General features: G+C 49.8%; 2 protein-coding genes across 3 annotated transcripts; both read right to left on the bottom strand.

The window, feature by feature from the left end:
- Positions 1 to 471: 471 nt before the first annotated feature.
- On the bottom strand, positions 472 to 5,334 carry TM6SF2 (transmembrane 6 superfamily member 2). 2 transcript variants are annotated; one of them, XM_027472418.3, is made up of 10 exons: positions 5,176 to 5,315; positions 2,602 to 2,699; positions 2,411 to 2,508; positions 2,142 to 2,245; positions 1,924 to 2,006; positions 1,684 to 1,808; positions 1,496 to 1,597; positions 1,292 to 1,384; positions 1,072 to 1,191; positions 472 to 814 (listed from the first exon to the last, which is right to left on the bottom strand). In XM_027472418.3, the coding sequence occupies exons 1-10, from the start codon at positions 5,265 to 5,267 to the stop codon at positions 614 to 616; spliced, it is 1,116 nt and encodes a 371-aa protein (XP_027328219.2). In that variant the 5' UTR covers positions 5,268 to 5,315; the 3' UTR covers positions 472 to 613. The 2 variants fall into 2 exon arrangements, with proteins under 2 accessions (XP_027328219.2, XP_027328218.2); XM_027472417.3 differs by having other exon boundaries at positions 473 to 814; positions 2,602 to 2,702; positions 5,176 to 5,334.
- Positions 5,335 to 7,663: 2,329 nt separating this feature from the next.
- Positions 7,664 to 26,254, bottom strand: SUGP1 (SURP and G-patch domain containing 1). Its single transcript, XM_072029262.1, has 14 exons — positions 26,104 to 26,254; positions 25,721 to 25,892; positions 25,017 to 25,120; positions 24,364 to 24,591; positions 22,587 to 22,710; positions 21,881 to 21,984; positions 20,087 to 20,210; positions 17,762 to 18,294; positions 12,831 to 12,937; positions 12,009 to 12,186; positions 11,643 to 11,749; positions 10,658 to 10,803; positions 9,096 to 9,225; positions 7,664 to 8,583 (listed from the first exon to the last, which is right to left on the bottom strand). The coding sequence occupies exons 1-14, from the start codon at positions 26,126 to 26,128 to the stop codon at positions 8,557 to 8,559; spliced, it is 2,109 nt and encodes a 702-aa protein (XP_071885363.1). The 5' UTR covers positions 26,129 to 26,254; the 3' UTR covers positions 7,664 to 8,556.
- Positions 26,255 to 26,283: the final 29 nt, after the last annotated feature.

Raw genomic sequence — 26,283 nt, 5'->3', positions numbered from 1 at the left:
GTGCACAGCCCCCCTGGCACGCACAAAACCCCATGTGTGCGCACAGACCCACACGCATGTGCCTAGACCCCACGTGTGCACAAAACCCCATAAATGAGCACAAAACCCCAGAAGTGAGCACAAAAACCCCATAAGTGTGCACAGACCCCCCCACGCCTCTGCACACACGCGTGCATCCCTTGCACACGCACCGAGCATCCCCAGCCCCATCCCGAGCACCAAGGGCAGGCAAGGGCAGCGCAGGCATTGGAGCCCCCCCCCCAGCCCCTGCAGCCGGCACAGGGGGCGCACGGGGGGGGGACAAAGCCGAGGGCACAGGGTGCAGGCAGCGGGGTTACAAAGCCGGACCCAAACTCCTTTATTTTGTAAACATTTTTTTCCCTGGCGTGGTCCCATCCTTCCTGCGAGCATCCGGGTGGGCCGGGGGCCTCGCGACACCCCCCAGCCCCCCCCAGCTGCACCCATGTCCCCGCAGGGTGCACCAGGTCCCCCCGCCAGCACCCCCTGGGGACATTGGGGTGTGGGGGGACGGGGACTGGAGCATCCCTGGGGACACCTCTGCCAGCTCGGCCCCACTGCAGGTGGTTTTTTTTGGGGGGGGGCAGCCCCCCCCTCACTGGTACTTCTTGCCCATGCTGGTGGGGGCGCTGGGCAGGAAGAACGCGGGGCGGCGCAGGCAGCGGAGGGCCAGGAGCTGCGGCCCCAAGGCGTAGAGGACGTTGGTGACGAGGAAGCTCCACCAGACGTCTTCGGGGGTCTGGTAGGGGAAGGGCGTGCGGGAGTGCAGCGAGGAGCCCAGGTGGGAGAACTGAGCCTGGGGACACAGGGCGGGGGTTTCATGGGGTGCCCGGCCCCAAAACTGCCCCCCCGAGCCCCCTATTTCTGCATCCGCCGGCTCGCTCCAGCCTATTTCTGTCGAAATTACCCACTCTGATCAGATCCACCGAGGAAAAAGTAATTATCGGGCTCCGGCAGCGGCTCTGGGAGCTGCTCCAGATGCGGGTACAGCCCCGTTCCCTCCCTCCCCCCCCCCTTTTCGCTCCCTCCTGGCTGGGACTGAAGCCCCCCCACCTGCGCCACGGCTCCGGCGAACACCAGGCTCCAGTCGGGCATCCAGGAGCAGCCCGGGCGCAGCAGCCCATAAATGCAGAGGCAGAAGAAGGGGAGGACGTAGAACAAATAGAGCAGCATCTGGTGGAGCGGGGGGACACAGAGGGTCACCGCGTCCCCCACGGCACGGGGGGGTCCCCATGGGATCCACCCCTATCCGCCCTGGGGATCCCACCCTCACCTGCACTTTGGGGTAGGCAACGGGGTCGCGCAGGTAGGGCTCGTGCTGGTAGATGTACTCGAAGCAGGAATCAGCAGGACAGTCCAAAATCACCTGCGGGGGCAAAGGGGGGGGGGATGCGGGGGACCGTCGGGTGGGTGCGCCCACCCCGTCCTCCCCACGGCACCCATGGGACCCCCCCCCCTGCAGGCACCCAGCGCTCACCATGCCCCTGAAGAAGGTGAAGGCAGCCACCAGGACCAAGAGCAGGACCAGCACCACGTCCTGGGGCCGCTGGTGGAGCCACTTGCGCTGCTCCTCTGCAACCTGGGGGGGGGGAGAAAAAACACCACGGGTTGGGCTCCGCTCCCTAAAGTCGCTGCCCCCCAGGTCCCGGCCCCTTTTTGGCTCACCTGCTCCGCCGTGAGACACGGCAGAGCCCGGGGCTGCTGGAAGAGCTTCACCCCAGCCCAGATGGGGATGAGGACGTAGGGCACGTTGAGCAGGAAGGCAGGGCTGATGTCGGAGCTGTACTTGCCTGGGGAGGAGAGCACAGGGTGGAGATGGTGCCCAGCCCCGTGCCAGCACCCAGTGCCCCAGGAGCTGGGGGTGCTGGCGGAGCCGAGCAGCAGGCCCCCTCCGTGTCCCCGTACCTATCAGGTTCCCGAGCAGGAAAACCACGATGCTCATCATCAGAGAGCCCAGCCAGAAGAGCCCCAGGCTCCTGTAGCTCTTCCTGCGGAGACAACGAGGATCAGACCCCTCTGCGAGGCTCAGAGCTGCCCTTCCCCAAAATTCGGCACCCCTCCGGCCCCTCCGAGCCCCGGGAAGGTGCCGCGTGGCAGCGGGACCCCCTCTCCTCCCCGCTCACCGCTGGCTCATGGCTGTGATCATGGCGAGGTAGAGCCCGTAGTGGACGAGGCCGTCCCAGTAACAGATCATGATGCCGTGCGCCGTGCGCAGGTACGGCTCGCCCTGCCCGGGGGAGAGACATCACAAGATTTTGGGTTTTTCCCACATTTCCCAGGGGACTTGGCTGCTCTGGGCGCACTCCAGCTCCAAGGATTTGGGGAGCCGGAGCTGCGCCCGTGCGCACGGAGCCGCTCGCCACGAGCCCCCCGAGGCAGGACGAGGAGGTACCTCCCTCACGTAGACCTCTGCGAAGCCCGAAACGAAGCCATCCTCCTCCAGGGAGATGATCAGGTCGACGGCAGAGGTGAAGGAGAACGCCACGAACACTGCAGGAGGGCGGCGGGGGGCGGCTCAGCGCGCAGCCCCCCCCTCCCCACCGCCTGGGCCACGGGTGCCGGGCGCCCACCCCAGGGACTCACCGCAGAACAGGGGGTCCTGGAAGTAGCTCCCTGCTCGTAGGAAGTAGGTGATGGAAACCAGGCCGGCGAGCACCAGCACAACCGTCAGCACCAGGGGGCTGCTGTGGGACAGGTTGTGGGGTTCAGGCATCCCGCAGGGGGGTGGCACCCCATGCACGAGCTTGTGCCCTATTTCCCCTGGTCCAGGTGAACCCCCTCAGCACCCCCTGGTCCTGACAGATCTCCACGGCCTGAAATAACACTGGGGAGGTGAAACCCAGGGGAATTTCAGGTCCAGTTCCATGGGAAGGGTTTGCCTGGATGAGGCTGCTGTGGTAGGATGGGCAGGAACCCTACACACACGCACCCCATTGTGGCCACAAGCTGGGTTTTCACCCAAAATGCGTTTTGAGTTGGAATCGCTGGGATTTCCATCTCCCTTCTGAGGAGCAGAGCTGCCAGCCCACTCCAACACAGGCGGCTGCTCGCTGATGGACTGCTATAAGAGCCCGCGTAAACCGATTATAAAGCAAAGCAGCAGCGAGAAGACAAATACTGCAAATTTGTCCTAAGAGTGCAAACAAGTTGTAGGGAAATCTGTCCTGAGCTTGCTGCTTCTCTTCCAAGAAGCAATTGCATTAGCTGGAATAGCTACAGGTCTGCTCCAGCCAATTCTTCGCCTTCTCATGCTATAAAGCCAAAAACATCGTGGCATTTTTCACTCGAGCCTTTAATGCTGTTACCAAAGGGAAGGAAAAACGTAAAGCCCTGGCTAACTGTCTGCAGAGGCGCTGGTGTCAACAGCTTGCCCTGGAGAAACTCCAATTACCAGCCCCAGCGATCCCAGGCTTGTGTTCTGCGGGTAGAAATGTTCTTCTAGGGGATGGGATGGGATGGGACATTGGGATGGGATGGGATATTGGGATGGGATGGGATGAGCATCACAAGCAGCTCTGAGTGGGGTTGGGTTGCTCCTCACCCCCCCTGCACGCACTGGGTGCCCAAACCCAACAGCCACTCAACAAAAACAAACACTCCATCAAATAATTGAACTGTCTCCGCGTAAGTGCGTTATTACCAGCGTGTAATTAATTACTCCATAACTGCTCCCATGGAATGATTAATTCCAAATTCGAACGCGCGCTGTGGGGGAGCAGCACGGCACAGGGCTCTGTTAGATGTCACCCTGCGTGCAATGGGTTTTGGGGCACACCAGGGCCACATCCCACATCCAGCAGCATTTTGGGGGCTGTGCTTGGGGTGCCCAGGTCCCCCTGCGAGGGCGAGGGGGGCGTTTTGAGGACAGCATCGCTCGGCACCGCAGCCTGATCGAGAAACATGGAGTCATATCCCTGCCCCATCCACACAACGCGAGGGCAGGAGAATAATATTGTTACGGGCTCCAATTTGGGCAGCACGCTGGAGGTGCTGGTGCTCCTAACAGTTACTGATGGGTTTCATCTGGTGTCACATTAAGCAGAAGAGCCCGGGGGGCTCAGAGGGATGGATCCGGGTGCCCCAGTGGCAGGGCTGCAGAGCCCCGGTGCTGTGAGGGTGCAAGGGATGAGCCAAGCACAGGGGGTGGAAAGGAAAGACCAAAAAATGCAAAGGAAGATCGGGAGGCTTTGAAATGAAGCTTTAGGTTGGGAAATCCTCGGTTCTGCAAGGAGAAGTTTGGCTGAAAGTCCTTGGTGCTCAGCGGGAAAGCCGAAGGAGAAATCAGCTGTGCAAAGAAACGCGCAACAAAAGGGGAGAGGAGGAGGATGGGGTCCTGGTAGGAACGGGAGGATGGAAAGTACAGAAAATTGAGAAAAAGGAAAAGGGGAGAGCCCAGAGCTCCTGAGCGTGGGACTGGAAATAAGAGAAGAGCAAGCAGCCGGGGGTGGCTTTACAAAGGGAAAGAAAACGAGCAAAGGGGGTGGTGGCAGGGCTGCGGGGAGCCACGCAGAGAGCTGACAGCAGCTGGTGGCACAGCCACTCGGTACCAAACTCCCCCAGGGCTGCTAAAAATGCCCGAGGAGAGGGTGATGGAGAGGCGGGGGAGCGCTGACCGGCCACAACACGGCTCTGTCGGGCTTCCCAGTCCCCGGGGGTTTGGGAAGTGGCGACCCCGGCCACGCTGCGCGTTGTGCAATGAGCCTGAGCAGCCCGGCTGGATGTCTGCTCGCTGATAACAGGATTTATGTCATAAACGCAGCCGGGAACCACGTCGGCACAGTCCCAGCCCGCAGTGGCCTTTCTATGGGTTCGGCTGGGGCAGGAGCACCCCGGACCTGGTGCCGCGCCTTGGGCTCCAGCAGGACCCCAGCTCCATGCCCCAAACACTGCTCTCCCCTCTCCAGGTCCGGATGGGACCCAAGGGCATGTCCCAGCTGGGTCTGCTCCCACTGACAGCTCCCTGACCCCACAGTCTTATCCTGGGACAACCCGAGTCCCCCTCAAACCCCTCAGCCTGGAGCCAGCGTCCCACACCAGTTCAGGACCGGACCTCTCCCCAGTTGCCCCCCAGTTGGGATCGCTGCCACCAGCACCCGGCCAGACCCAGCGCCCTGCCCCAGAAGCTTTATCCCAGGCCAGTCCCGGACCCGCACTCACTCTGCCAGTGCCACCAAGCCGCTGACACCAAAAGCCAAGGGGAAGGCGAGCAGGGAAGGGGCGAGCGCGCCCGGCACGGCGGGGAGCTGCATCCCCACCGCCACCGCTGCTGGGAGCCCGGACTTCGGCCCCAAGGCTGGGCAAAGAGGCAGCGCCCTTAAAGAGCTAGAGCCGCCCCCAGCAGGAAGGTGAAGCCCCCGGGGGGGGCTGAAAAAGGGTGAGGGGGTCCCAGGAGCCCCCCGGCCTCACCGCAGGACCACAGGGTTGCAGCACTCGAGGGCTGCCTCGAGGCACGGCACAGGCGGTGGTGGGGGATGAATAAACGCGTTCCAGAAGAGGCTTTGAATGTTTGGGGATTGGGCTTTTTTCTTTTTTTTTCTTTTTTTTTTTTTTTTTTTTTTCTTTTTCAATTCATTCCGGAACCCTTAAGTACTTAAAAGAGCCAAGAGGACGCACCTCTTGAGATCTGTAAGAGGAAAAGAGAAGCGCTTGAAAGGCAGCACTTCATCCACGCCTTCAGTAAGCGAATTGAACGGAGCAGAAAGCAGCAGCTTTGAGGTCTCTGACTCCGGCTGGGAGCCCGGCATTAACCTGACCTCCTCCTCTCCACCTCTCCTCCGCACCTGCCCGGGGAGAGACAGGTTTACAAACTCCCACAGCATTTAGCAGACCCCGAAGGCGGCCGCTCAACCTTTCACCTTCCCCACAAAGCCTCCAGCACCGTGCCACTGTGTCACTCTTTTGCCCTCTTGCTTCAGAGTCCGGGGACTGAATTAACTGCCCTGCACTTTGCCCTGGGCTTGCTCATCACCGCTGGGTGCCGGAGGACTCCGAACACACCCGCGTGCCCCGTCAGCGCCGAGGCAGGGCCACGAGGAGCAGCACGACCCGCGGGGAAGGAAGGGCACGAGCCTAACACCAAGGGGGCAGTCTCCGGGGCTTGGTAATGAGGCTTGATTTGGGGCTGAGAAGCCACCCAGCAGCCCCACTTGTCCAAAAAGCAGCACGACAGCCTGTAAAATAATAAAAAGGGTGAAGGAAATAACAAAAAGGGTGAAAGCAGGTAATGAGGGGCAGCCTGAGTGATAACCTTCAGATCTTCCAAGCCACCGAAGGCTCCAGAAGTGTCCCAGCAGGTTTCTTGCTCTTGCAAAGACAAACGAGCCCCAGCTCCTTTGCCTCTCCCCAGCCAGGCGATTGCAGCGGGGTCTCCTGCGCTGTGCTGCCACATAAACATGGTCAGCACGGGCACTCGTGCTCGGCCACGAGCACCAGGAATTCATTCTTTGATCCAAAAGAGCCCAACTTCGGTGACCTTCCGAGCACGCCACCACAAGCGTGTTTGATTAGGTTTCTGAAGATGAAATCCCTGCTTTGTAGGTAATGATGGCAAGGAGGAGGACTGCGCTAAGTGGCTTGCTGAGTTTCTGCAGAATTGACCCCTGCCTGCTGCTCTCGGGGGCACGGGGAATATTGCATTATTTACAATGACACAAGGAAAACAGAGCACAGAAAAGCACGTATTGATGAGCGCGGTCTGCACGCGTTATCAAAACAGAAGGGGCTCAGGAAAACCAAGGCCGCTGTGTTGAAATAAAAGAATAAAACAACTTTTGCCAACGTGACGCCAGGCAAGAACACAGCAATCTCTGTAGTATCAGATTAGCTCTAAAGACTCAATCAGGAACAGCAGAAAGCCCGTCCACGAGCGCTCACCCTGCCTTTAAGACCATGCTGTGCCCAGGTCATTGTTGGTACTAAAAGGATGCCGTGCTACGTGTGCTTGGAATAAAAAAGAAATTCAGAGAGTCTCCACTCTCTAACAGCCTCCCTGCACGTCCCTACCTGTACAGAAAACCCAGCAGAGTGAGAAATTTACCCTGTGGTCCTCCAGTCTCTGGAAACCGAGGAAAATCAGCTCAGCAGCCCCAGCTCTCTCCAGCCAAACCCCAGCAAGGTGAGCCAGGAGCTGAGCTGCACCACTCCAGGGAGGACCCACAGGGATTGTTTTCCTAACTTCGCAGGAAAGCACAGCTGTCACAGTGACCTTAACCATTTAAAAATGCTGCCAGGTTTCCTATCTTTATTTCCCAATCTTTCATGCTTGGTGCCTATGCTGATTAGCCATACCACGTGCAACCTCCCTGTGCACAAGCCATAGTGAAAGCACGTGGGGCACACTCCCCAGCAGCCAACCCAGCTCCAAGGTGCTCACGAACTCCCCTTTTCCCAGAATGAACCCCTACCGAATTCATGGTTTCAAATGTTTTTATTGAAAGCCAAGCCCTTGACTCTATGATGTTAAGAAAAGTTAACAAAGAGAGAATCACATGCCAAGTAGCTGGACTGAGGGAAAACAAATGCCCCCCCCCAGCCCCAAATTTAATTTTTTTCTAGGATGGCTGGAAGGAAAGAAATCTAGAAGAGGCCCTGAGCCTCTGAAAACTCAAGGCAAGAGTGCTCTTTCCCGTAATTCAGTGATTAAAACTAAGGAACAAGTGAGTTTTATTTTATTTACAGATTGAATGAAGAAAATTTGTACTTGTAGAGGAGTTTCATAGGACAACAAAATGCAAATGACCTTTGATAAGCTGCGTTCGAAGGCTTGGTTCTTCGTCACCCACATCCACACACAGTGTTAGCAAGTCTCTCATTTTGCTAAGAAGCTGTGGGTGAACTTAGTGTTCAAGAAACCAAGAGGCTGTCGCCTCTGAAGTTGAATGAACATCCCCCTGCACTCCTCAACCCTTGCAGCCAATGCTCCACGCACTGATCCACACCTCTTCTTCCACGGGACAGAGGTAAAACAACGAGGCACTGGTTTTGCAATGTCAGTTGGAGGTCAGACTGTACTTCAGGCTTCATGACACCATCAGAACCCAGTTTGTCAGGGAATGAAGACCGAACATTAGCCCCAAGAGTTGGGTTGGTTGTCATATTTGCAATAAAAAAAATAAATCAACAAAAAAAGAGCAGCACAGGCTGCACATCAGAACAACAGAGGACCTGCCATGAGGCAAAAGAAAATGCATTCCTTGTAAGTAACATGGCACCGAGCTATATACAAATGGAGTCCCTGAACTATTCCTATTGGTATCTTTGGTGCTACCCTTCCACTCAGCAGGGCACCGTGTAAAAATCTCCATTCTCACCTGCTCCCTTACCCTTCCTGAATCCCATCCAGGCCGTGTTACAACACGGTTGTCATGACACTCGAGTGCGCAGTGAGTGGGCTCGCAGGCCGTTCTTCTGGGTGAAAGATGGTTTTGTGACTTCAATAAGTTTTACAATATTAGCAAATAAGAGAATGATAACGTAGTTTCATAACATTTCACAGTAAAATTACAATTGTTTTGAAAATACATTGTCCCAAAAACATTCTCAGTAGTAAGGTCGTCGTGGATTGTTCTGTGGGGAATAACGAGAGAAAATTAATCAAAATTGCTGTCTTCACAGAACAATGAGCATTTGAGCTTAATTATCTGAAAAAGCCACTGAAACGTGACATTTCTGACAGTGAAACCTCAGATTTCCCATCAAAAGTTACAAGCGTAGTTTTCTAGGTGTGCTGGCACGCTGAATGTAACAGAGGCAAATGCAAACCTAAAAGCCTTCTGCAATCAGGAAAACAATTATTCAAAATACGCCACGGATTCGTGGACGACCCATCTGCTTCCTTTGTGTGCAGCATTTATATTTAGTACCAGAGAAAACTAAAACCAGCAACTTTTGTATTAAAAAACGTGAGGACAACTATGCATCCATGTATGCTTTGCTAACGACAAGTTGATTCAGAATGAGAATGAATCAAAGAAACTTTCACAGCATTTGCTTGCTTAAGCACTAGAAACACTCCCACCCTTGTAAGATGTGCCCAAAACCTCCATGGATTTGTCACTGTCTGGTGTGGGACACCTTACCAATGGATTTGGTCGGAACCGGTAGGCGAGCATCATCCGTTTACGGAATGCCTCGTACTCATCATCCTCCTTGGTTAGCTCTGCAGGACGATCGATGCCAAAACCAGCTCCATCCACAGCTGTAGTCCCCCTGTTTGGAAAAAGGGAAGAAAGCTTCCGAGGTAAGCAAACATGATCACATCCCACTCCTGCCTTCCTCCTGCTCCTGAAGCTCTGAGAACAAGCGTCAGGGAGCACTGGGCATCATCGCACAGAGCACCGCATCGAGACCGACAGGTAATACCGAGCAGATTATTGTATTTGCCACGTTTCTGCGTTGCCCTTCCAAATCAATGATGCTTGCTGGTGTTAGATGGAAGTAGTAGTGTCAACATGTATTTGCTTAAACTTTGAGAGCTGGAACAGAAAAACTGTCTGCGCGTTGGATGCCTCCCTACAGAACGATGCTCTGACTGGCAGCCTAACCTTTGGCAACCGAAGGTGCTTTTGTACCTCAGTGATTGGAGGTAGAGCTGTCAAATAACATGCCTGCCTCCCATTCCTTCACTCCAGAACAGTCCAAGAGTGGAAACAGCTCATTTCCATCTCCTTTCAAACCTTCTTATCAGTCCTGAGAACATCAGAGATGGTAGAGCCCAAGCAAATCACCACCCTTGTTCAACCACGGGCAGGAGCTGCCCTCCTTCTGTTTTAAAGCCTTGATCACAGCAACCTTTTATCACAGGTCCTCTCTGAACGAATAAGCATGCTGCCAGAGAGATCTTCTTGCAAAAGAGGAACAGAATCACTTTGTAGAGTTACTTCATGTTGTGCAGTAAATAAACAACTGTTATTTATAAAAGGATCTAATGCTAAAAAGTAATTCAGAGAATTTCCTGACGCTGGTTTTGAAGTTCAGCACATGCTACCAACAGACGATCCATCTAAAAAGACATTCTATTTTTGGATGGAACTCTCCCAAAGATTTTTTATATAAAATGTGATCAAATCAGTAAACTTCTGTGCAAAAAAGTGACATCAAGAGAGCTGCATGATCACACAGAAAGCTCTCTGCTATGGACTATGCCAGCTTTCAAACGCAGGTCTATCAGCAGCATATATTGGTAAACGCCGCCTTCCATCCAGGGTACACCAGGGACTAGCTAGCAGGCATCAAGAGTGCTCAGATGCAAAAGGCACGTTCTTTAATATTTAAATTTCTGACTTTAAAGACGTGCCCTCTGAGAGGTGAGGTACAGACGGGTGTTATCTTCATTTTATAGATGGGGAAACTGAAGAGAAGGCAACTAAGAAAAACACACTATGCAAATTGAGATTTGAAATAAAACACTGGCTCAGATCAGACCTCCTGCCTGAGACACAGTAAAAAACCAAGTCCTTTTGGGGAGGGAACCCCAAATAAATCAGAAACAATTTTTCTCCTTTGCTGTGAGGGTTCCATATTCTGTTCAAGTGATGAATTGCAGTCACATTCACTGCAGCTGCTTCCAGTAGGCTAGGGTAGGAGCATCAATTATCAGCCTAAGAGGAAAGGACTAAATCAATAGTAGAAGAACTCTTACTTGCTGACTGGGTTTTTAATCCCCTGTCCATCTGAGCCAAGTCCCTCGCCTTCCTTCCAGCCCATCTTCATTAGCATTTGATAACCTATGTTTTCCACAGTCAGTTTGAACTCTTTGTATTCAGAATAATCTGGTTCACGTCCTTCCTGCAGAGAGACAAAACGCAGAGTTGGCTATTTTGCATATGCACGTATATGCCTGTCTTTGTGGGTCAAAAGAGGGAAAAAATCAGCTTCAGCTCCTGGATGCTAGGGTGGTTCTGACAGTTAATAGCTAGCATGATTTCTTGGGACTCCATTTCTGTACCACCACAGAGAAGAAAACAGGTAAATAATAAAGCACTGCACAGCCATGCATGCCCTACAACATAATCTGCAAGAAGCAGGGAATGCTACTGTGAGATTAAGCTGAGACACATTCAGCTCCTTGAATTTGAAGTTGCTCACTGGATCAAGTTTCAGATACGGTTCTTATATAAAACCAGGATCTCCAGGGAACGTCAGAACCCATGCCGGTTTCAAGAAAACCTTATCACGGATGCCAGCATCAGGAAGTTCTACAGTTTAGGAAGAATTGGCAGGTATGAAGTACTTTACATAAGCTTTTTGTGTGCTTTATGCTTCTGCTTTAGTACAATTGTCCGGATAAAAACTCAAATTTTCCTTGCTTGGTGTCAGCCACTACTCATCTCAAACAGGAACGGCAGAGAAATGGGGGGTAGTCGGAGAGGTTTGTCTCTGATTTCAGCTAACCCTCAAATGCTGTCCCAATAGTCTGTTCTCTACCACAGCTGTTTCTCTGCAAAGAGCAAACAGCTAACCCCTTGTTTCCTACAGAAGTAACAGGGCTTCCAGTGAAGCATTTCAAAGCTGCAAGGCAGCTAACTGCTCTGACAAAGGGCTAAACGTGCTTGAGGTCTTTCTCTCACTGCTGCAGGGCAAATAGGAAGCACTGCCACTGCCCTGTGAAATCTCTGCTATTTCACCTTCAATGCCTTGAACGTCTCCATGAATTTCTCCAGCTCATCCGGTGGAAGAAAGTCCCCGATGAAATGCTTCCCTCTGCCCATCTGGGTCAGCTGCTCAGCCCACTCTGCCCGAGAAACAAAGAGAAAACAGCAGTAACGCGGCGTTCTTTGACTCGAAATTTCAGAGAGTTTGTGAAGCAGAAAGCCTCACAGGAACAAGCTGTTATTATCTCCACTCAACAGGGAGGGAAGCCACGGCATGGAGCAGTGAAAAGTGCCCCCTGTAACTCCCAGGCTAACAACATGATCTCAGACATCTCCCCCTGGAGGCCTCTGTACAACTGCAGAGCAAGCGAGGTGTTTGCCCGGCAGCTCCCCACACACCTCGTGTCTTGTCCATCTCCATGCGTCGAAGCTGATGCTCCCACGTTCCCAGCTCGCTGTCTACCTCCTCGTCGCTGTCGTAGCCGTGCTGGTGCTGCTGAATCGCCTTCTCCCACATCATCTGCATTTCCTGCATGGCTTGCTTGTGCTTCATGATCATGTCGTACATCTGCTGCATCTAGGGGAAGAGAAGCAGAGACAAAGCGGTTTACAGGCAGCAAAGCCTGCCACAGAGGCACACAATTTGGTGGTAGAGCCCACAGCAGCCTCAGCTGCCATTCAGAACACAGGTTATGACAACTACAGATCCCAACGGGCAGCGCTGCTGCTTGATCTGATCCGCTCGCTTCTCAGATCAAACAGGAGCATTACGTGCTGGTTCCTCCGAGAGGCACCTTGATATTAAAGCTGCCACCGTATCACCCCCCCCAGCTTAAACACCCCCCTCATGTTCCAGCAAAAGCCAATTCTGCTCCCACTCCGCCCCAGCCTGCATGTATTCCCTCACCTTCTCCCCACTGCTAAAGCAATACATAACCAGCTGCAGACGTGACACATCAGACCTTATAGATTTTGGGTTTTAGGTTGGTAGCACAGCAATTGGCTGGCTTAATTCGTATTCCCCAAAGTCCTTTGAGATATTTCTGCTGACTGCAGCATCACATGATTCTTAGACATTCAGAACAAATCCTAAAGATTTATTTGTGGGCCACGGAAAACTTCCCTTGCTATCTTCTCCTCCATTTTCCCATCTAACTCCGCCACGCTGCAGCACAATGTGCAGGTACACGAACGATTTTGGAAGTATCTTCAGGGCATTACCTCCTGCTGCTCCTTCAGCTGTTTCTTCTGGGCTTCGGAGAGCTCTGTCACACCCACCAAGCCAACTGGTTTCCCTTTTTCATAACCAAGACCCTTGAGGTCCTGAACTGAAATAAGCACATGTAAAAAAAAGACTTTCAAAAATCTGAGACAGCTGCTGAGGCCACCAAAACCATTCCTTGAGACCCCCCTCCTGAAGTTGCAGACCCATTTCATGGTTCCTGAATTCAGATACTTAGAGGTAGAACAATCACCTGGAGGAACTTAAAAGAGGTAGGAAAGCCCCTGGCTTGCACTGTTCTCGCCAGCCAGCTCAGAGCAATCCCTTCCCACAGCCCAGGGCTCACACCAGCAGGCTGGCAACCCACGTCTCACATCCTCAGAGGTCACGCTGCACGGCAATCTGCTATGACACGCTTTAAAAATTATTGCTCCTTTCATCTTAATTCTCCTCCTAAGGCTTCCTCAGGAACCCAAGCCACTGCAAAGAGCGATTCTTAATTATTCGGAATTGAGGCACGAGGAGATCTGAGCCTGTCACCGTATTGTTCAATCTGCGCACGTAAGTGTCTGCTGATTACTATGTAAACAGCAACTTCATTCAAAATGAAAAGCAAATGACCACATTAGAATAAAGACATGAGCATTATGCTGCTTTGGAAGTTACCAATCCCCAAGGAGATTTTAGTTCCTAATCTACAGGCTCAAGAAGAGCATTGCTAGGGATGTCGCCACTGGTTTCAAAGAGGGGACATTTTAAGTCTCTGCTCGACAATCCCACTGATGCGTCCTCCTTTTCTTGCAGCATCCCATTTGGAAGCTCCTCCTTCGGAGTGACTTTTGCTGTTGTATCAGGTAAACCCTGAAATAAGATATTAAGATTACCTGGGCAGGAAACCCACTGATTTAAAATGACCACACGACACCGAGTTCAAAGCACAAGCTAAAGGAAAGAAGAGGGGAGGGGAAAAAAAAGAAGGGAAGCCTATTTGTAGTTGCTGTGCCATGAAAAAGAGTAATATAAACATTGCTGGGGCTGCAAAAAAGAGATTTACAGTGGAGATTGCCTTGCAATTGTGGTTCATATATATCTAGCAGAGCTGGCAGCTCCCCTCTAACGCACCTCAGAATTAAGATTCCAACGGTTAAATATTTAAGGGATTAAAAGAAGAGACACAACCACACTTGAAAGCGCGTTGCATTTTTCAACACCAGGAAAAGAATTTCCTCCTAATGACTGCAAAAACCTCAATTTGAATGTAAGTCCAGACTACAGTTAAATGATGCTTCATTAATTATTCATTATCTATTAATTATGAAGCCCAATAATAATAGGATCATTGTTCATGACACCAAATGTCTACACAGCATGCTAATTAGGCCCCAGGGGTCGTCTTCTCCCTTCCTCTTATTCTCACCCAGGGCAATTGATCTGAGCACTCTCATCCCCCTCCTTTCCCGCATGCTTTTGGCCGAGCGTGCCACAATTGGGAAGTGGCTTCCTTAACTCCAGCCTCCCAAGGAGAACATGAAACAGCACATCCAGCCTCCCTCGCACAGCCAGAGCCTCTGCACATTCGCACCAGCACCGGCAGTCAACTCTGCAGGAAGAGTTATGTAAAACACTGCAAGAGGTTTTCTGAGAGCAGGGAAGCAATAAGTGGTGTTACACCAGGCTTGGTGCTAGGATAAGCACTTTCAGCTCCCAAGAAATAAGAGCAAATAGAAAAATAGACCTAGCTACTTACTGAAAAAGAGCCTGATTTCTGTCTCAGAGAGCAGTGACATTTAGAGGCTGTTTTGAAGAACACACGACGCTATCCCACGTAAAAACCACTACAAAGAAGAATCCGGCCCCAAACGTTACGTGAGACTGGGGCACTTCAGCATCAGCCCTAGTCAGGGATTCACCTCCTGTCTCAGGGCATGGGAAAGCTTTCTCTGAATGCACCGAGGAAGACTCTGCCCTTCACAGAGGTCAGCAGCTCTTTGGCTTCGTTCTGAATTGCATAAACACTCAGGCTAAGAGCCAGGCATGGCTCTAGAGGCCCTACCAGCTGGTAGCTCGCCAGCATATATAACCACCATAAAGGAGAGAGGTGAGACTGTAGCATCTTCTTTTACACCCCAGAAAGCATATGCCACTGCTGCTTCCTGTGCTAAAACTACATCTGGTTCGTCTGACTGCTCTGGTACCTTGCAGACTTTGTGCTGAGATGCTGCTGAAAGAGTCACTGCAGAAATTGAGCTCTGGGGGATATTTTTGTAGTCTTGGCCCAGAGCATCACAATACAGGAAAAGTTGATGGAAAAAAGCAAGGCTGTGCCCTAAGTCTATGTTTGAAGATAAAAGCAAAAAAAAAAAAAAAAAACAACAAACCTGTTTATAAATAAGGTCAATGTATTTGCATAAAAATAGATAATAAAATTTATAAGATCCTTACACCAAGCAACAATATGAAGCAAAAGATATGAAGCTGCTTCTCAGCCTCCTGTTCAGCAGGCTTGGGAGAAGTATTTTCCCTTGAATGACATCAGCTTTGCCTACAGGGTTAATGGTGCAGTCTATCTGCAGCATTGGCAGAAGACTACCTGAAGGTTTCTCCCTTTCCCACATGCCCAAAGAGGAGCCTGTTACAACTGAACTGAAGGTCCTTTAAGAACAGCAGAAGAAATCCCAATAAAGAAGTGCCTGAGTTGTTGTCCTACAGCCTGAAGATCTTAATTAAAACTAACCAGACCCCAAACAATCCAATATTAAGTTTCAGAATATTGTAACGACAGCCTATAGTATCCCATTAGTCCACAGAATCCTCTAATCTCAATATCTGTGCTCTGTTCAGCTTTTCAGATGTTATAGTCCCTGCAGTACATACGCAGTTAAGTGTTTCGATATCAATAAAAGAGCCTTGTTTCTGTCCAAAAGGACTACATTTTCTCCTCTCCACGATACTGATCTACTACTAAGAGGAGACAAGAGAGGAATCAGAACAGCCCTCCACTAAATCCAGAACAATTGCTAAGGATAAAGGACTAAGATGTAGATATTTAGGTACCAAAAGCATAATGTGGAACTAACCTTCCAGAGGACTAGGGGTGCAATTTGAAATTCTTCTCATCTGTCAGGTTGAAGATGTTAATTCTAGAAAGGGATTAGCCTGTCTCAACCAATAAAAAAAAAATTCCTTGCCCCTACAGAGCATTAACAGTGCATTAATGGTTGATTTGTTATGCCTGGCAAATTGTTTGCCATCCTCTTCTTCTACTTGACACAAAGCCCTGTAGAAAGTGAGCATGAGCACAGCAAGCATGTCCCTGTCTAATTAAGAGAAGGCTAAAAGAGCCAGGGGAGATTTCAGCAGGAAGCATGCTGGAACGAGCACACGGATACTCTTGCAGGCCCTCACTGCAGCAGGAGGCATTAAGATGGAATCTGATGCTTGTTTTGATAGCGCCTGCCCAGCTTCATCATCTAAGCTTCATTACTGTCTGCAAGAAAAAAGGAATTACTCTAGAGGTATGAAATAAGACTTTCATATCTGATTTCTGGATTACTACAAGCAGCAGTTCAAGGTCAAATGAATGAGCTATCCAGGTTGGTATCTTGTCCTGTACATACAAGATGCATAGGTAAGAATTCTGTATAGGGCTATGATCAGAACACCAAATCATGTAGGAACTTCTCTCATCTACATTTGAAGTGCTGATGAGGAGATAGAGCCCTTCCTTCCTGACCTCTCTGCAGAATCTACAGACGCCACAGTATATGCAGCCAACCCTACACCTTACCAAGCCTAACAATCAAAGCTATTAAAGGTTGAGCAACTGTGCCCTCTATAATCCACCCAAAGCAGAGACTTGCTGGAGGAGTGAATTCTACAGACTGACCATGTGCTGAAAATTGTGTGTAGTCTCACCCTGCAGCTCTGGAAATTACACCTTGTTTTCTATTACTTGCCCCACTTCGTCTGTTCTGCGATTGCTCTTTGAGAAAGGTCCTTATTTAGACAGGTACTTATTACTTCTCCTGCGACTCTAATGCCATACTATTAATTCACTCGGTTTGCCAACACCGACTGCCTTATCTCGCATCTTTTCTTTCTCCTTTTCACATCCTTTCCCCATACCACGCTAATTGGGCAAAGGATTCAAAGACGCCGTCTTAAATGTCTGCACTCACCTGTTGTCCTTGGATGACTCAAGTTTTGTATGCATCTCTAACCGTCTGCCTAATTACCTACCCGCACATGCACAGATGGGCCACAAGAGTTCAACCTCTGAGAGCTCTCTGCAAGCGCCTAGACTGGAAGAATTATCTTCCAGCACTCGAACAGGGCTGCACCCCCTGGGTGCACTTGGCAGGTGAAGCAACGGGGGCATCAGCCTCACCACTGGAAGAGGACTGTGAACCCTGCCTGTAATCAAATGAACTGAAATGGGTATAAATTGGAACGGGGAGTTAGACTCGTGTCTGCCAGCACTCGGGGAGCAGCTATTCCCATTTAGGCTTCTGATCAGTTAGAGCGAGATGGAAGTGCTGCCCAGGGGTTTTATCCTACCATGGGGAATAAGCACAGTTCAGCTTTGATATTTGTTTTCTGACAGACACTCTTCCTGAAGTGAAATAGCCCTAAATAGTGTAGAGGCTGAGGCTCTAATGAGCTATAGCACAGCAGGGTTTTACAGATAGCTGAAGAACGATAAGATCCAATCCCTGGTGTCAGGGAGATAAAGTGGTTTATCTGGGTTTCCACACAGGGAGGGAGTTAGCTGCTGGACCCAACCGAAAGATAGGGGGCTGGCGACCAAGGAGATTACAACAAGAGATATAGACTTGCTGGATTTTCTGTTTACAAAGCCAGATGGGCTAAGGCAGGACGCACCCCCCAGGAAAAAAAACAGTTATTCGACCCAATATGCAGAGCCACTAACCTGAAAGGGGGGAGGGAGAATCCAGCTGCTGGATCAGCTGCGGGAGGGGCAACTCAACCTTGTCCTCCTCTGGCCCCCACCTGCTCTTTCGTTTCTTTTTTGTGGTGCCCGTAGCAGCGGCCGTAGCTGGTGGTGCAGCAGTGGTTGTAGCCGTCTCGTTGGGCAGAGGTGAGGAGGAGGATGGTGAAGGTGAGGGCAACAGTGAAGGCATGGGCAAGGGCACGGGCAGCGGTGGGGGCACCGGCAAGGGCACCGGGGACGGCACCGGCAAGGGCACTGGCAGGGGCAGAGGGGAGGGAATAGGGGAGGGCACGGGCAAGGGTAAGGGCAGAGGTAAAGGCAAAGGGGAGGGCACGGGCAAAGGCAGGGATGATATGGGAAGAGGTGACGGCGATGGCTCAGGACTGCTCTTCCTTTTCAGGCTGGACTCCGCAGGCACGGGGGCACTCGCAGTGCTGGTTTTGGCCTTACGGAACTCCTCCAGTTTCTGCCGGTAATACTTGTAGCCTTTGCTGTTTGGCTCATATAAAAACCTACAGGGGGGATAAAAAAAAAAAAGGACATTTTGATGTCACGGTCATATCCAGGGGTTGGATGTAGCACAGTTAGGTCAGGGCTTTTCTTTCCTGCAGTGTTCTCGCACAGCTATAGCCTTCCTGCACCCTGCCTTGCTCTCCAGCACCATCCTGTGTGTGCGTGCACGTACTGCAGGGTCCCACATGCTTTACAAGGTAGGCTGCAAGCCTTTGGGATCCAGAAGAGTACTTCCCATTCGTGAGCAAACCACAGCTATTTACGGTGCCAAATAAACACATGGTACTGGAAAGGATCTCGGTACGCTTGCGGAAACGCGAGGCCCTCCCCCAGAACACACTGGCCTTCCAGTACACGTCTGGAAAAACTGCAAGGGCACCACAACATCTTGGATCTCAGTTCACAGAAGAAAACAAACATTCAAGTCTTGCCAAGAAGAATGCCAAACCACTGCCTAAAGAAACTGCTCCCAGCCCTCTATTCAGGCTAGAGGTGTAGACATTAACAGCCTGCTTAATTATACCATGACTGCTCCTTCTGTTCCCTCATACACAGGGAAAAAAACACACTGCTGTAGTTGCTACCCCTTCCAGAAATAGGCATCTCTGACCTTTTGGGTAAAATAAAACTCCTTAGTCTCTGTGGGAAGAACATGAACAATCTTCAGTCAAGCAGCGATGTAGAAAAAAATTCAATGCACTCATGTTTATTACAAATATATCTTTTTGGGCTCCTTTCAAATACTTCACCCAGAAACTTTGTCTATTCCTAACACCTCTGCAGCCTCCTCTTTTTGGAGAGGACCAGTTTAATACATGATAAAACCTTTCATCAGGACAATGCCTGCTCCTACATGTAGGAGACAACCAGCCTCTCTTATTTATCGCTGCACAACAGCTACAGGCAAACACAAGCAGAACTCTGACATTTGGAAATGCACTAAATTTGATCTTGTGTCCTTCCATTTGAATAACAGCATTAGGGACGGATTCAGGACCGAGCAGAGGGCAAGACAGGGCCCTCTGCATGGCAAATCTGATGAGATCTTAACAGAGGAGGTGGTTTTTAACTTGACTGTGCTCAGGTGGGATCGTGGTGGTGTTTTAAAGTAAATAATGGTGCAGCTCAGATATTAGCACATCTGTGGAATGTAATTCACAACACAAGGGGACTACCCGAGGGGGCCAGAAGGCAGCCAATAAAATGCCAAAATATCAGCAACAAAATAAAGCTTCCTGAGCCCCACTTCCCTCCATGAGAACACACCAAATTGTTTGTAAGAGCAGAAAAATGAAACAAGGATGACACCAAAGGGAGCCATTAAACAGCTGCCAGTAAGCCCTAAAGGGAACGATTCACATCTGATGTGGTAAAAACGATATTCCAAAGGGGGACCTGATGGTGAAGGACTACTGCCTGCGCCTTGGTGAGGATGCTGCGTAAAGAGCAACCCAGGAGATTAATTGGGCAACAGCAGTAGGAGTGGTGGATGGGCGAACACAACAGAACCCACTTCTAGGGAACGGTTTAAAGGTTAGAATTCTACCAGTTTGTTCCAACAGCAAGCAGGCGGGGAGGGGTGCAAGTCGTAAATTAGTTGTGGAGAAGGCAAAAATGATTCTTTTCTCTCTGCGCCTTGCTTTAAATTGTGAAACTTCAGACTGCAAAAGTACCAAACTGTGTTGTCCTTGTAACTTCAGACTCTAAAGGTTGTCTCTCATTTCCCCTTTGGAAAATAATAATTTAAAAAAAATCCAAGCATCACGCTCAGCAGCGGGCTTCTTCCCTTACCTGAAAGCATGGTTCTCGCGGTTGTTCTGCAAGGCAATAGCTTCCACCTCGGGACCCCCGTCTGCTATGAACCTGGCCAGTTTCTCAGCACAGTTCTTTGTCTCTTCGTCCTCTGGGGGTGAAACTTTAAGCAGGCTGTCAGTACTGGGCCCAACTCACACAAGCAACAGTCAAAGCCTATCTGTTCTAAGAACCCCAAGAGCAGAATAAGGGCAAAAGGTCGAGTTTAATTTTTAAGAAATATTAAACATAAACAGAGTTTATATCACAAAAACACGAGAGTGCATTACGGTTGTACAATAAATCTGTAACCAGAGGAGTGCTCATTCACCCATCACTGTCCTCTGTGCCAGGAGCTAGATGAGAGCAGATTAACAGACAAACCAGCTTTTGTCTCCAAAGATGGACACTCTTTTCTCTCTACTGCAGAGGAAGTCTGTTTCTTCCTCGTGTCACGTACTTTTTCATGCTATTACACCTCACAATTATTTCTCATTAAAGACTTTGCCACTGAAGTCTACGGGAGCAAATGGGAAGAGAAAGTGGCAAACTAATAACAGAAGTAATCCCATTTGTACCGACTGTCACTACACATCTGCTGGCTGTTTTAGGGGAGGGCTGTAGGACAGAGCTTTGGGACTTTTTCTCCATGAAAAAGTCCCAATCCTCACCTGGAAGAGGTGACCACTGCAGCCTTAGTCCAAAGGCACAGAGAAGGCTCAGCTCATTAATATTTCAAGCATATTTGATGTTTATAAGGAGCCAGGCAAATATGTTATTTAGCCTTGACAGCCTTATATGACATTTGCTACCTGCACAGTACCAGTGCCAGTACTCCAGCGTGCTGGCACAGGACCAGGAGGCAGAAGACATGATTATAAGCCACGGACAAGTCATAACTTTTCCTTGCTTCAATATTCCACACCTGTAAAGTATGGATAATACTGCTTAGCTTCTAAACTGTGGTATCAGCCAGTTGATATCGATAACAAGCTCCTTCAGCCTACAGTCGATTAAGCCAAGATTTGTTTGAGCTGTTAACTCATCAGCATGACAGCTAAATTGCATCAATGCTGCCTTCCACAGGAAGGGAAGCTGACACAGAGAAGCCGAGTGATTTGCCCGGGCCACATGGCAAGCCTCAAACAGAGGCTGGACTGTAGGCAATAAGTGCTCAGCCCGCAGACCACGCTTCACCCACAACAATTTTTGTCTCCTAACAGAGTTAACCTGGTTCCACTGCTCACTGTCTGTGGGCAGATCACCCACATCTGCTGATTTCCCACCTGGAATCACAGTCCCTCGTTTAAGGGTTTATGTCTCAAGCAAAACATAAAAGCTTCAGATAGGGAAATGGCAGCAGAAATGAGGATTATGTTCAAAGAAACCTTTTCATTGATAACAAGTCAAACAACATACAAGAATAAGCACTTTTCCCTCGCTGCATTTTTAGGACTGAAGGACTTTCCAGATCACGCATAATGGTGAATCATTTTAGCTCGCTTTAAGGATTTTGGAGAAATACAATGCAAATCTCTTTCAAGAGCCTTTCACACAGAACGTGGTATAGAATGCTGTGGGCTTGGGGAAAAGAAAAACATCTTGGCAACAGTTTGCTGCCATAGGTCACCATCTCCTTCAATTCTGAAATTTTATTTACAGGCAGCCAGCCAGCCAAAAATCCATTCCCACTGTTTTGAGGGCAGAGCTTACACGCAATTACAGAGAGAGCAAATAAAACAAACATAACTTCTGTAATTCATAGAGTATTCTCCAGATCACAGTCTTAATTACCTTTCTGAGAAGAGGATGCCTGAGAACTTTGATTCTCTTTTCTTATCTCTGCCACTTTCTTTCTGTAGTAAAGGAATTCTCTGCTGTTCTTATCATGTAAAAACCTAAGGTGGAGATGAAGGAAAAACAGCAAAAAAAAACCATGCATCAGCAATGACTGTAAAAAAACAACACTGATACCCCAGGGATGCAAACACCTCAGAACTAGAGAGAACAAAACAAATTTCTCAGAACACGCTTAAACTGTGGGTTACAAAGTCTTTAGCACGTATAAATACACATAGCTCTAATCTAAGGACTTCTACCCAAATGTTTTGTTACTTTGCAAAGAAAAATAAATAAGTCTCTCCTTTTCGTGTAAGAGGAAACCCTCTGTCCTCAGCCACACAGCGTATTGATGGCAGAGGATACAGGGTCAGTCGCAAGAAGCAGACCTGTGTCCCCACACTAGGTGCTGTGCAGGCAGCCAGATCTCCCTGGCTATATCCTAATTATCTGATCGCGTCCGCAGCACCACCACAGCATGGCTTTTTGCCTCAGTTTCCCCATCTATAAACCAAAAGCAATTACTTGGAACAGCGCTCAGATCCACCTAACGATAATTAAACCAGAAAGACTAATGAGAGCTACGTGCATAAGGCTGATGTTCTTCCTCCTACAAAGCGACAGCGTTCTGCTTTGGCAGGCAGGTTAGCACCACACTTACGAAAAAGCTGGGTTATCCTTGTAGTCTTCCATAGCGACCTTCTCTAACTCTGGTCCCCCTTCAGCCACGAACCTAGCCAGCTTTTCCACCACTTGGCGGGTCTCCGCATCCTCTGGGGGTAAAACTTTAAGCAGGCTGTCAGTACTGGGGTTCAACTCACACACCAAACAGGCAACAGGTACATTACTTCTAAGAACCATGGCGACAGACAAAAGTAGAACGGGAACGGGAAGAAAAAGGATGAAATGGGGGATCCAGTCTTACACAGCTGTACAAACCACAATCTTTAGGTTACAGTCAGCCTCTCCCTCCCCTGCTAGCAAGCTAATATTCTGACTAAATCCTTCCTACAAGGAAAAGCCTAAAAACTGGCTCACCAGAGGTTAAGGAGCAACTTCAATTGTGGCGTAATTTGCTTCTGACAATTCTACTCCACACAATACACACGGTGGGAAGGAATGGGATTTTTTAGACACAAAACCCCAACCGCATTACTAAAGATTACAAATTCCAGTTCCCCAAGACATCGCTCTGTACCAAGACAGCAGAGACAGCTTGTGTAGCTGGAGCATGTAGCTCTTCCTACTGGCACATGCCCATGTCTCAACCCTCACTTGGAGGGAATCCCGTTGAAGATGAGAGCTCAGTCTCCAAGAAACTGTATTTTGGCTTCTGCGCCAAGAAAGGAACCCACTAGCACTGACAGTTATTGCAGAGCCGACGTGGGACACATTTGATGGAAACCAAACACAGACACTCGTCTAGACAACAATATTTTGGGTAGGCCACTGAACACAGAGCACACAGGAGCAGAGGTTTCTGCGCTGCTCTAGATTACTTGGAAGCCAGGGTCCGTGTTCTGCCTTCACCCTCTGCAGCCAGCAGCTATTTGTCGTGTTCCTGCAGTGTGTTTTATGCTTGGGCTCAGACTCACTAAGATTACACTCATAAATCCCACCAGCAATAGCTAGACATGAGACGTAAACATGTAATGAAAGGAATCGTGACACAAAGCTCAGTGTGACTTATTAATCAAGTATAAAATTAGATTGGAGTTGCTAAATAAGTCTGCGTGAAATCCAGATTATTAACCAAATCTGCCTTCTGGCTTCCTAGCCTAGGTTATTCACAGGCACTCAGTTATTTAAGTGCTGCAATGTTCAGCATTGATTTTATATCCTGCTTAAGATTCGAGACTTTTGAGGTGAGATTTTCCAGTGAGGCTTTGGAAAAGAGGCAGGAACTTTGATTTTAATCAATTGAACTATTGTGCCTTTCATTTAGTATATGTATGAGTATTTAGTATAGGCAGTTTTATTCATTTATACACGCATTTTCCCCTTACACAACCACTCCTAAACTCAGGACTTTTCATCTCAAATCGTTAAAAAAAACTAAAATTTCATATTAAACACAAATGTTTCATTTATATCTTTTTCAAGGTAACTCAGCACTAGCCATTGATGAATTGAACTGTATAAAAGCAGAATTCTTACAATCAGCAAATTACCAAGCTCCATTAACAGCAGAATATGTTCTCTCACCTGATTTTCAAGGAAGGTTACCCACTGTTTGACTTGATAACTCAGAGAAAACGATCTCCCTAGGCACAAACCAGACCTGATCTAACTAGGATGAGTGGCCCAACTCCCACACTGAGCTCGGGTTGGATTAAAAAAAAAAAGGAAAAACCCAACCCTCTAACACTCAACTCACATCACTGAGATAAGTGAACCCGCACCCCGAAATGAACAACGTAACACAAGCTGTTATTTACCTTTAATTTCCAACCACTGCTCGTAATCTTCCTCCTCATCTTCATCTGGCGACTGAAACACACTGAGGCGGTTAACGACTGGGGTCTGTTTGGAATGGGAGTAGTTCTTCGCTTGCTGCAGCATGCTGCTCAGGACCTGCCCGGGGCGCTTCCCAAACAGCATAGGTTTCTTCCCAACATTTGGTGCGGAAGCGTTTGACGAGTTATTAGTAGAACTTGGGGGAGGTTCTTAGAAAAGAATGAGGGGGGAAAATAATTCCTGGGCATTCTGACTGTTTTCATCGCAGCAGGTTACAAACAACAACTCAAGCAGTGATACAGCTGCAACAGGCTGTTATTTTCAGAGTAAATTACAGACATTGACTGGGAAAAGCTGCATAACTAAGTGAAAGCTACAATAGTTGCAACAAAGATTCAAGCTAGAAGAAAGATGCTCATCTTTACAGCACCTATAGGTTGAGAGAAATACAAACGTCCCTACCACATCCTGAAGAAAGGCTTAAATCCAAATTTAAAGGGGTCGTTGCTTTAGAACTTACTCATGCTGGTAACAGCTCACAGCAGGGTTTTTAAAGTAAACATACATGGAGGCAGCTCACACAAAGCTGGGATCATCACGAGAAGGAAGGCCTGCTGCTCAGAAGTCGACCTACCAGCACTCGACTTTTCCTTCTGCAGCTTGAGAAACTGCTGGAGGAAACTGCCATCGTTAACAAACTTGTTGGAAACAGAGGCTTCACCGTCAGTACCGTCATCTCTAAATAGGAAAAGAAAAGCAGGTGATGGTACACCCCAGCCCCCTCATACACATTTATTTCAGACAGAAAATAAGATAAGTGCCAGCAATCACTAATCTCGCTTATTTTGAAAGCACACCTAGCTTTTTAAAAGCACACGAGGTGCTCAGCTTGCTGCTCGCAGCCCCTGCTTCCCACCTGGCTCTCTCGCTACCACACTAGAACAAGATTTCTGCTTGCAGAGTTCTGCTGCTGGGCTCCCAGGAAACCCAGGGAGGCATTTAACCCTGGATTGTGCTAACTCTTAGGGAGTTACAATTGCAAAAAAAGTAGCAATTGAGAAGCAGAGGGAAAACATAATAGCACTAGGTTAAAAATGCTTGTTGTAAGGGCTGGTCTGTTAGTATCAGCACCTGAAAAAGTTGAAGGGGTTTTGTTAGACTGAAAGCCTGGTGTTTAACCCTTCAATTACCAGCAACCCCACGTTTAACCCTTCAATTACCAGCTTCAGCCTCCTCAGTGCTTGGCTCCCCGCACAAGACCTTTGCAGAACCACCCCCCCCCCTTTTATCCGACACACATTTTGTGCCACCCCCGGCCCCCCCGCTCCCCTCACGCACTCCCCGAAGAGGGGCAGCTGCCGGATGCGCAGGGAGTTCTGCCTCTCCTGCTGCTCCAGGCGGGCCTCGATCTCCCTCTTCTTCTGCGCTATCAGCTCCTCCTGCTGCAGGATGTTCGCCGTCGTCTTGGCCGATTTGGACTGCGAGACGCCGAACCAGCGGCTGGCCTTCCCTGGGCGGGGGGGGGGGGGGGTGGAAAAAAGAGAAGAAAACGGGGCAATTAGCGCTGGGGGCGGCATAATTAACACCCGAAGGGGCCGGGCGGGGCCTTGAGGGCAAACCCCGGGGCTGAAGCGCTCCGGGGCTCGGCTCCCTCAGGGGTAGAGCGGGGCGAGGCCCCCCTGAGGCCGGGGGGGAGCCCTGAGGAGCGGCGCGGGCCCTACCCGGCGCCTCACGGGGGTTGTCCATTTTGGAGCTGCCGGCCCACCATGCACCGCGGCCGGCAGCCGAGCGCCTCCGCCGCCGCCGCTAAGACTGATGGGAGTTGTAGTCCGGGTGAGGCTCCCTCCTCCCTCCCCGCCTCTCCCCATAGCAACGCGCGGCGGACTCCAAATCCCAGGATG

This window comes from Anas platyrhynchos, chromosome 29 (genome assembly GCF_047663525.1).
Source record: "Anas platyrhynchos isolate ZD024472 breed Pekin duck chromosome 29, IASCAAS_PekinDuck_T2T, whole genome shotgun sequence".
NCBI lineage: Eukaryota > Metazoa > Chordata > Aves > Anseriformes > Anatidae > Anas > Anas platyrhynchos.
Note: the sequence above shows the minus strand (reverse complement) of the source record. Positions and strands in the feature narration are given on the sequence as shown.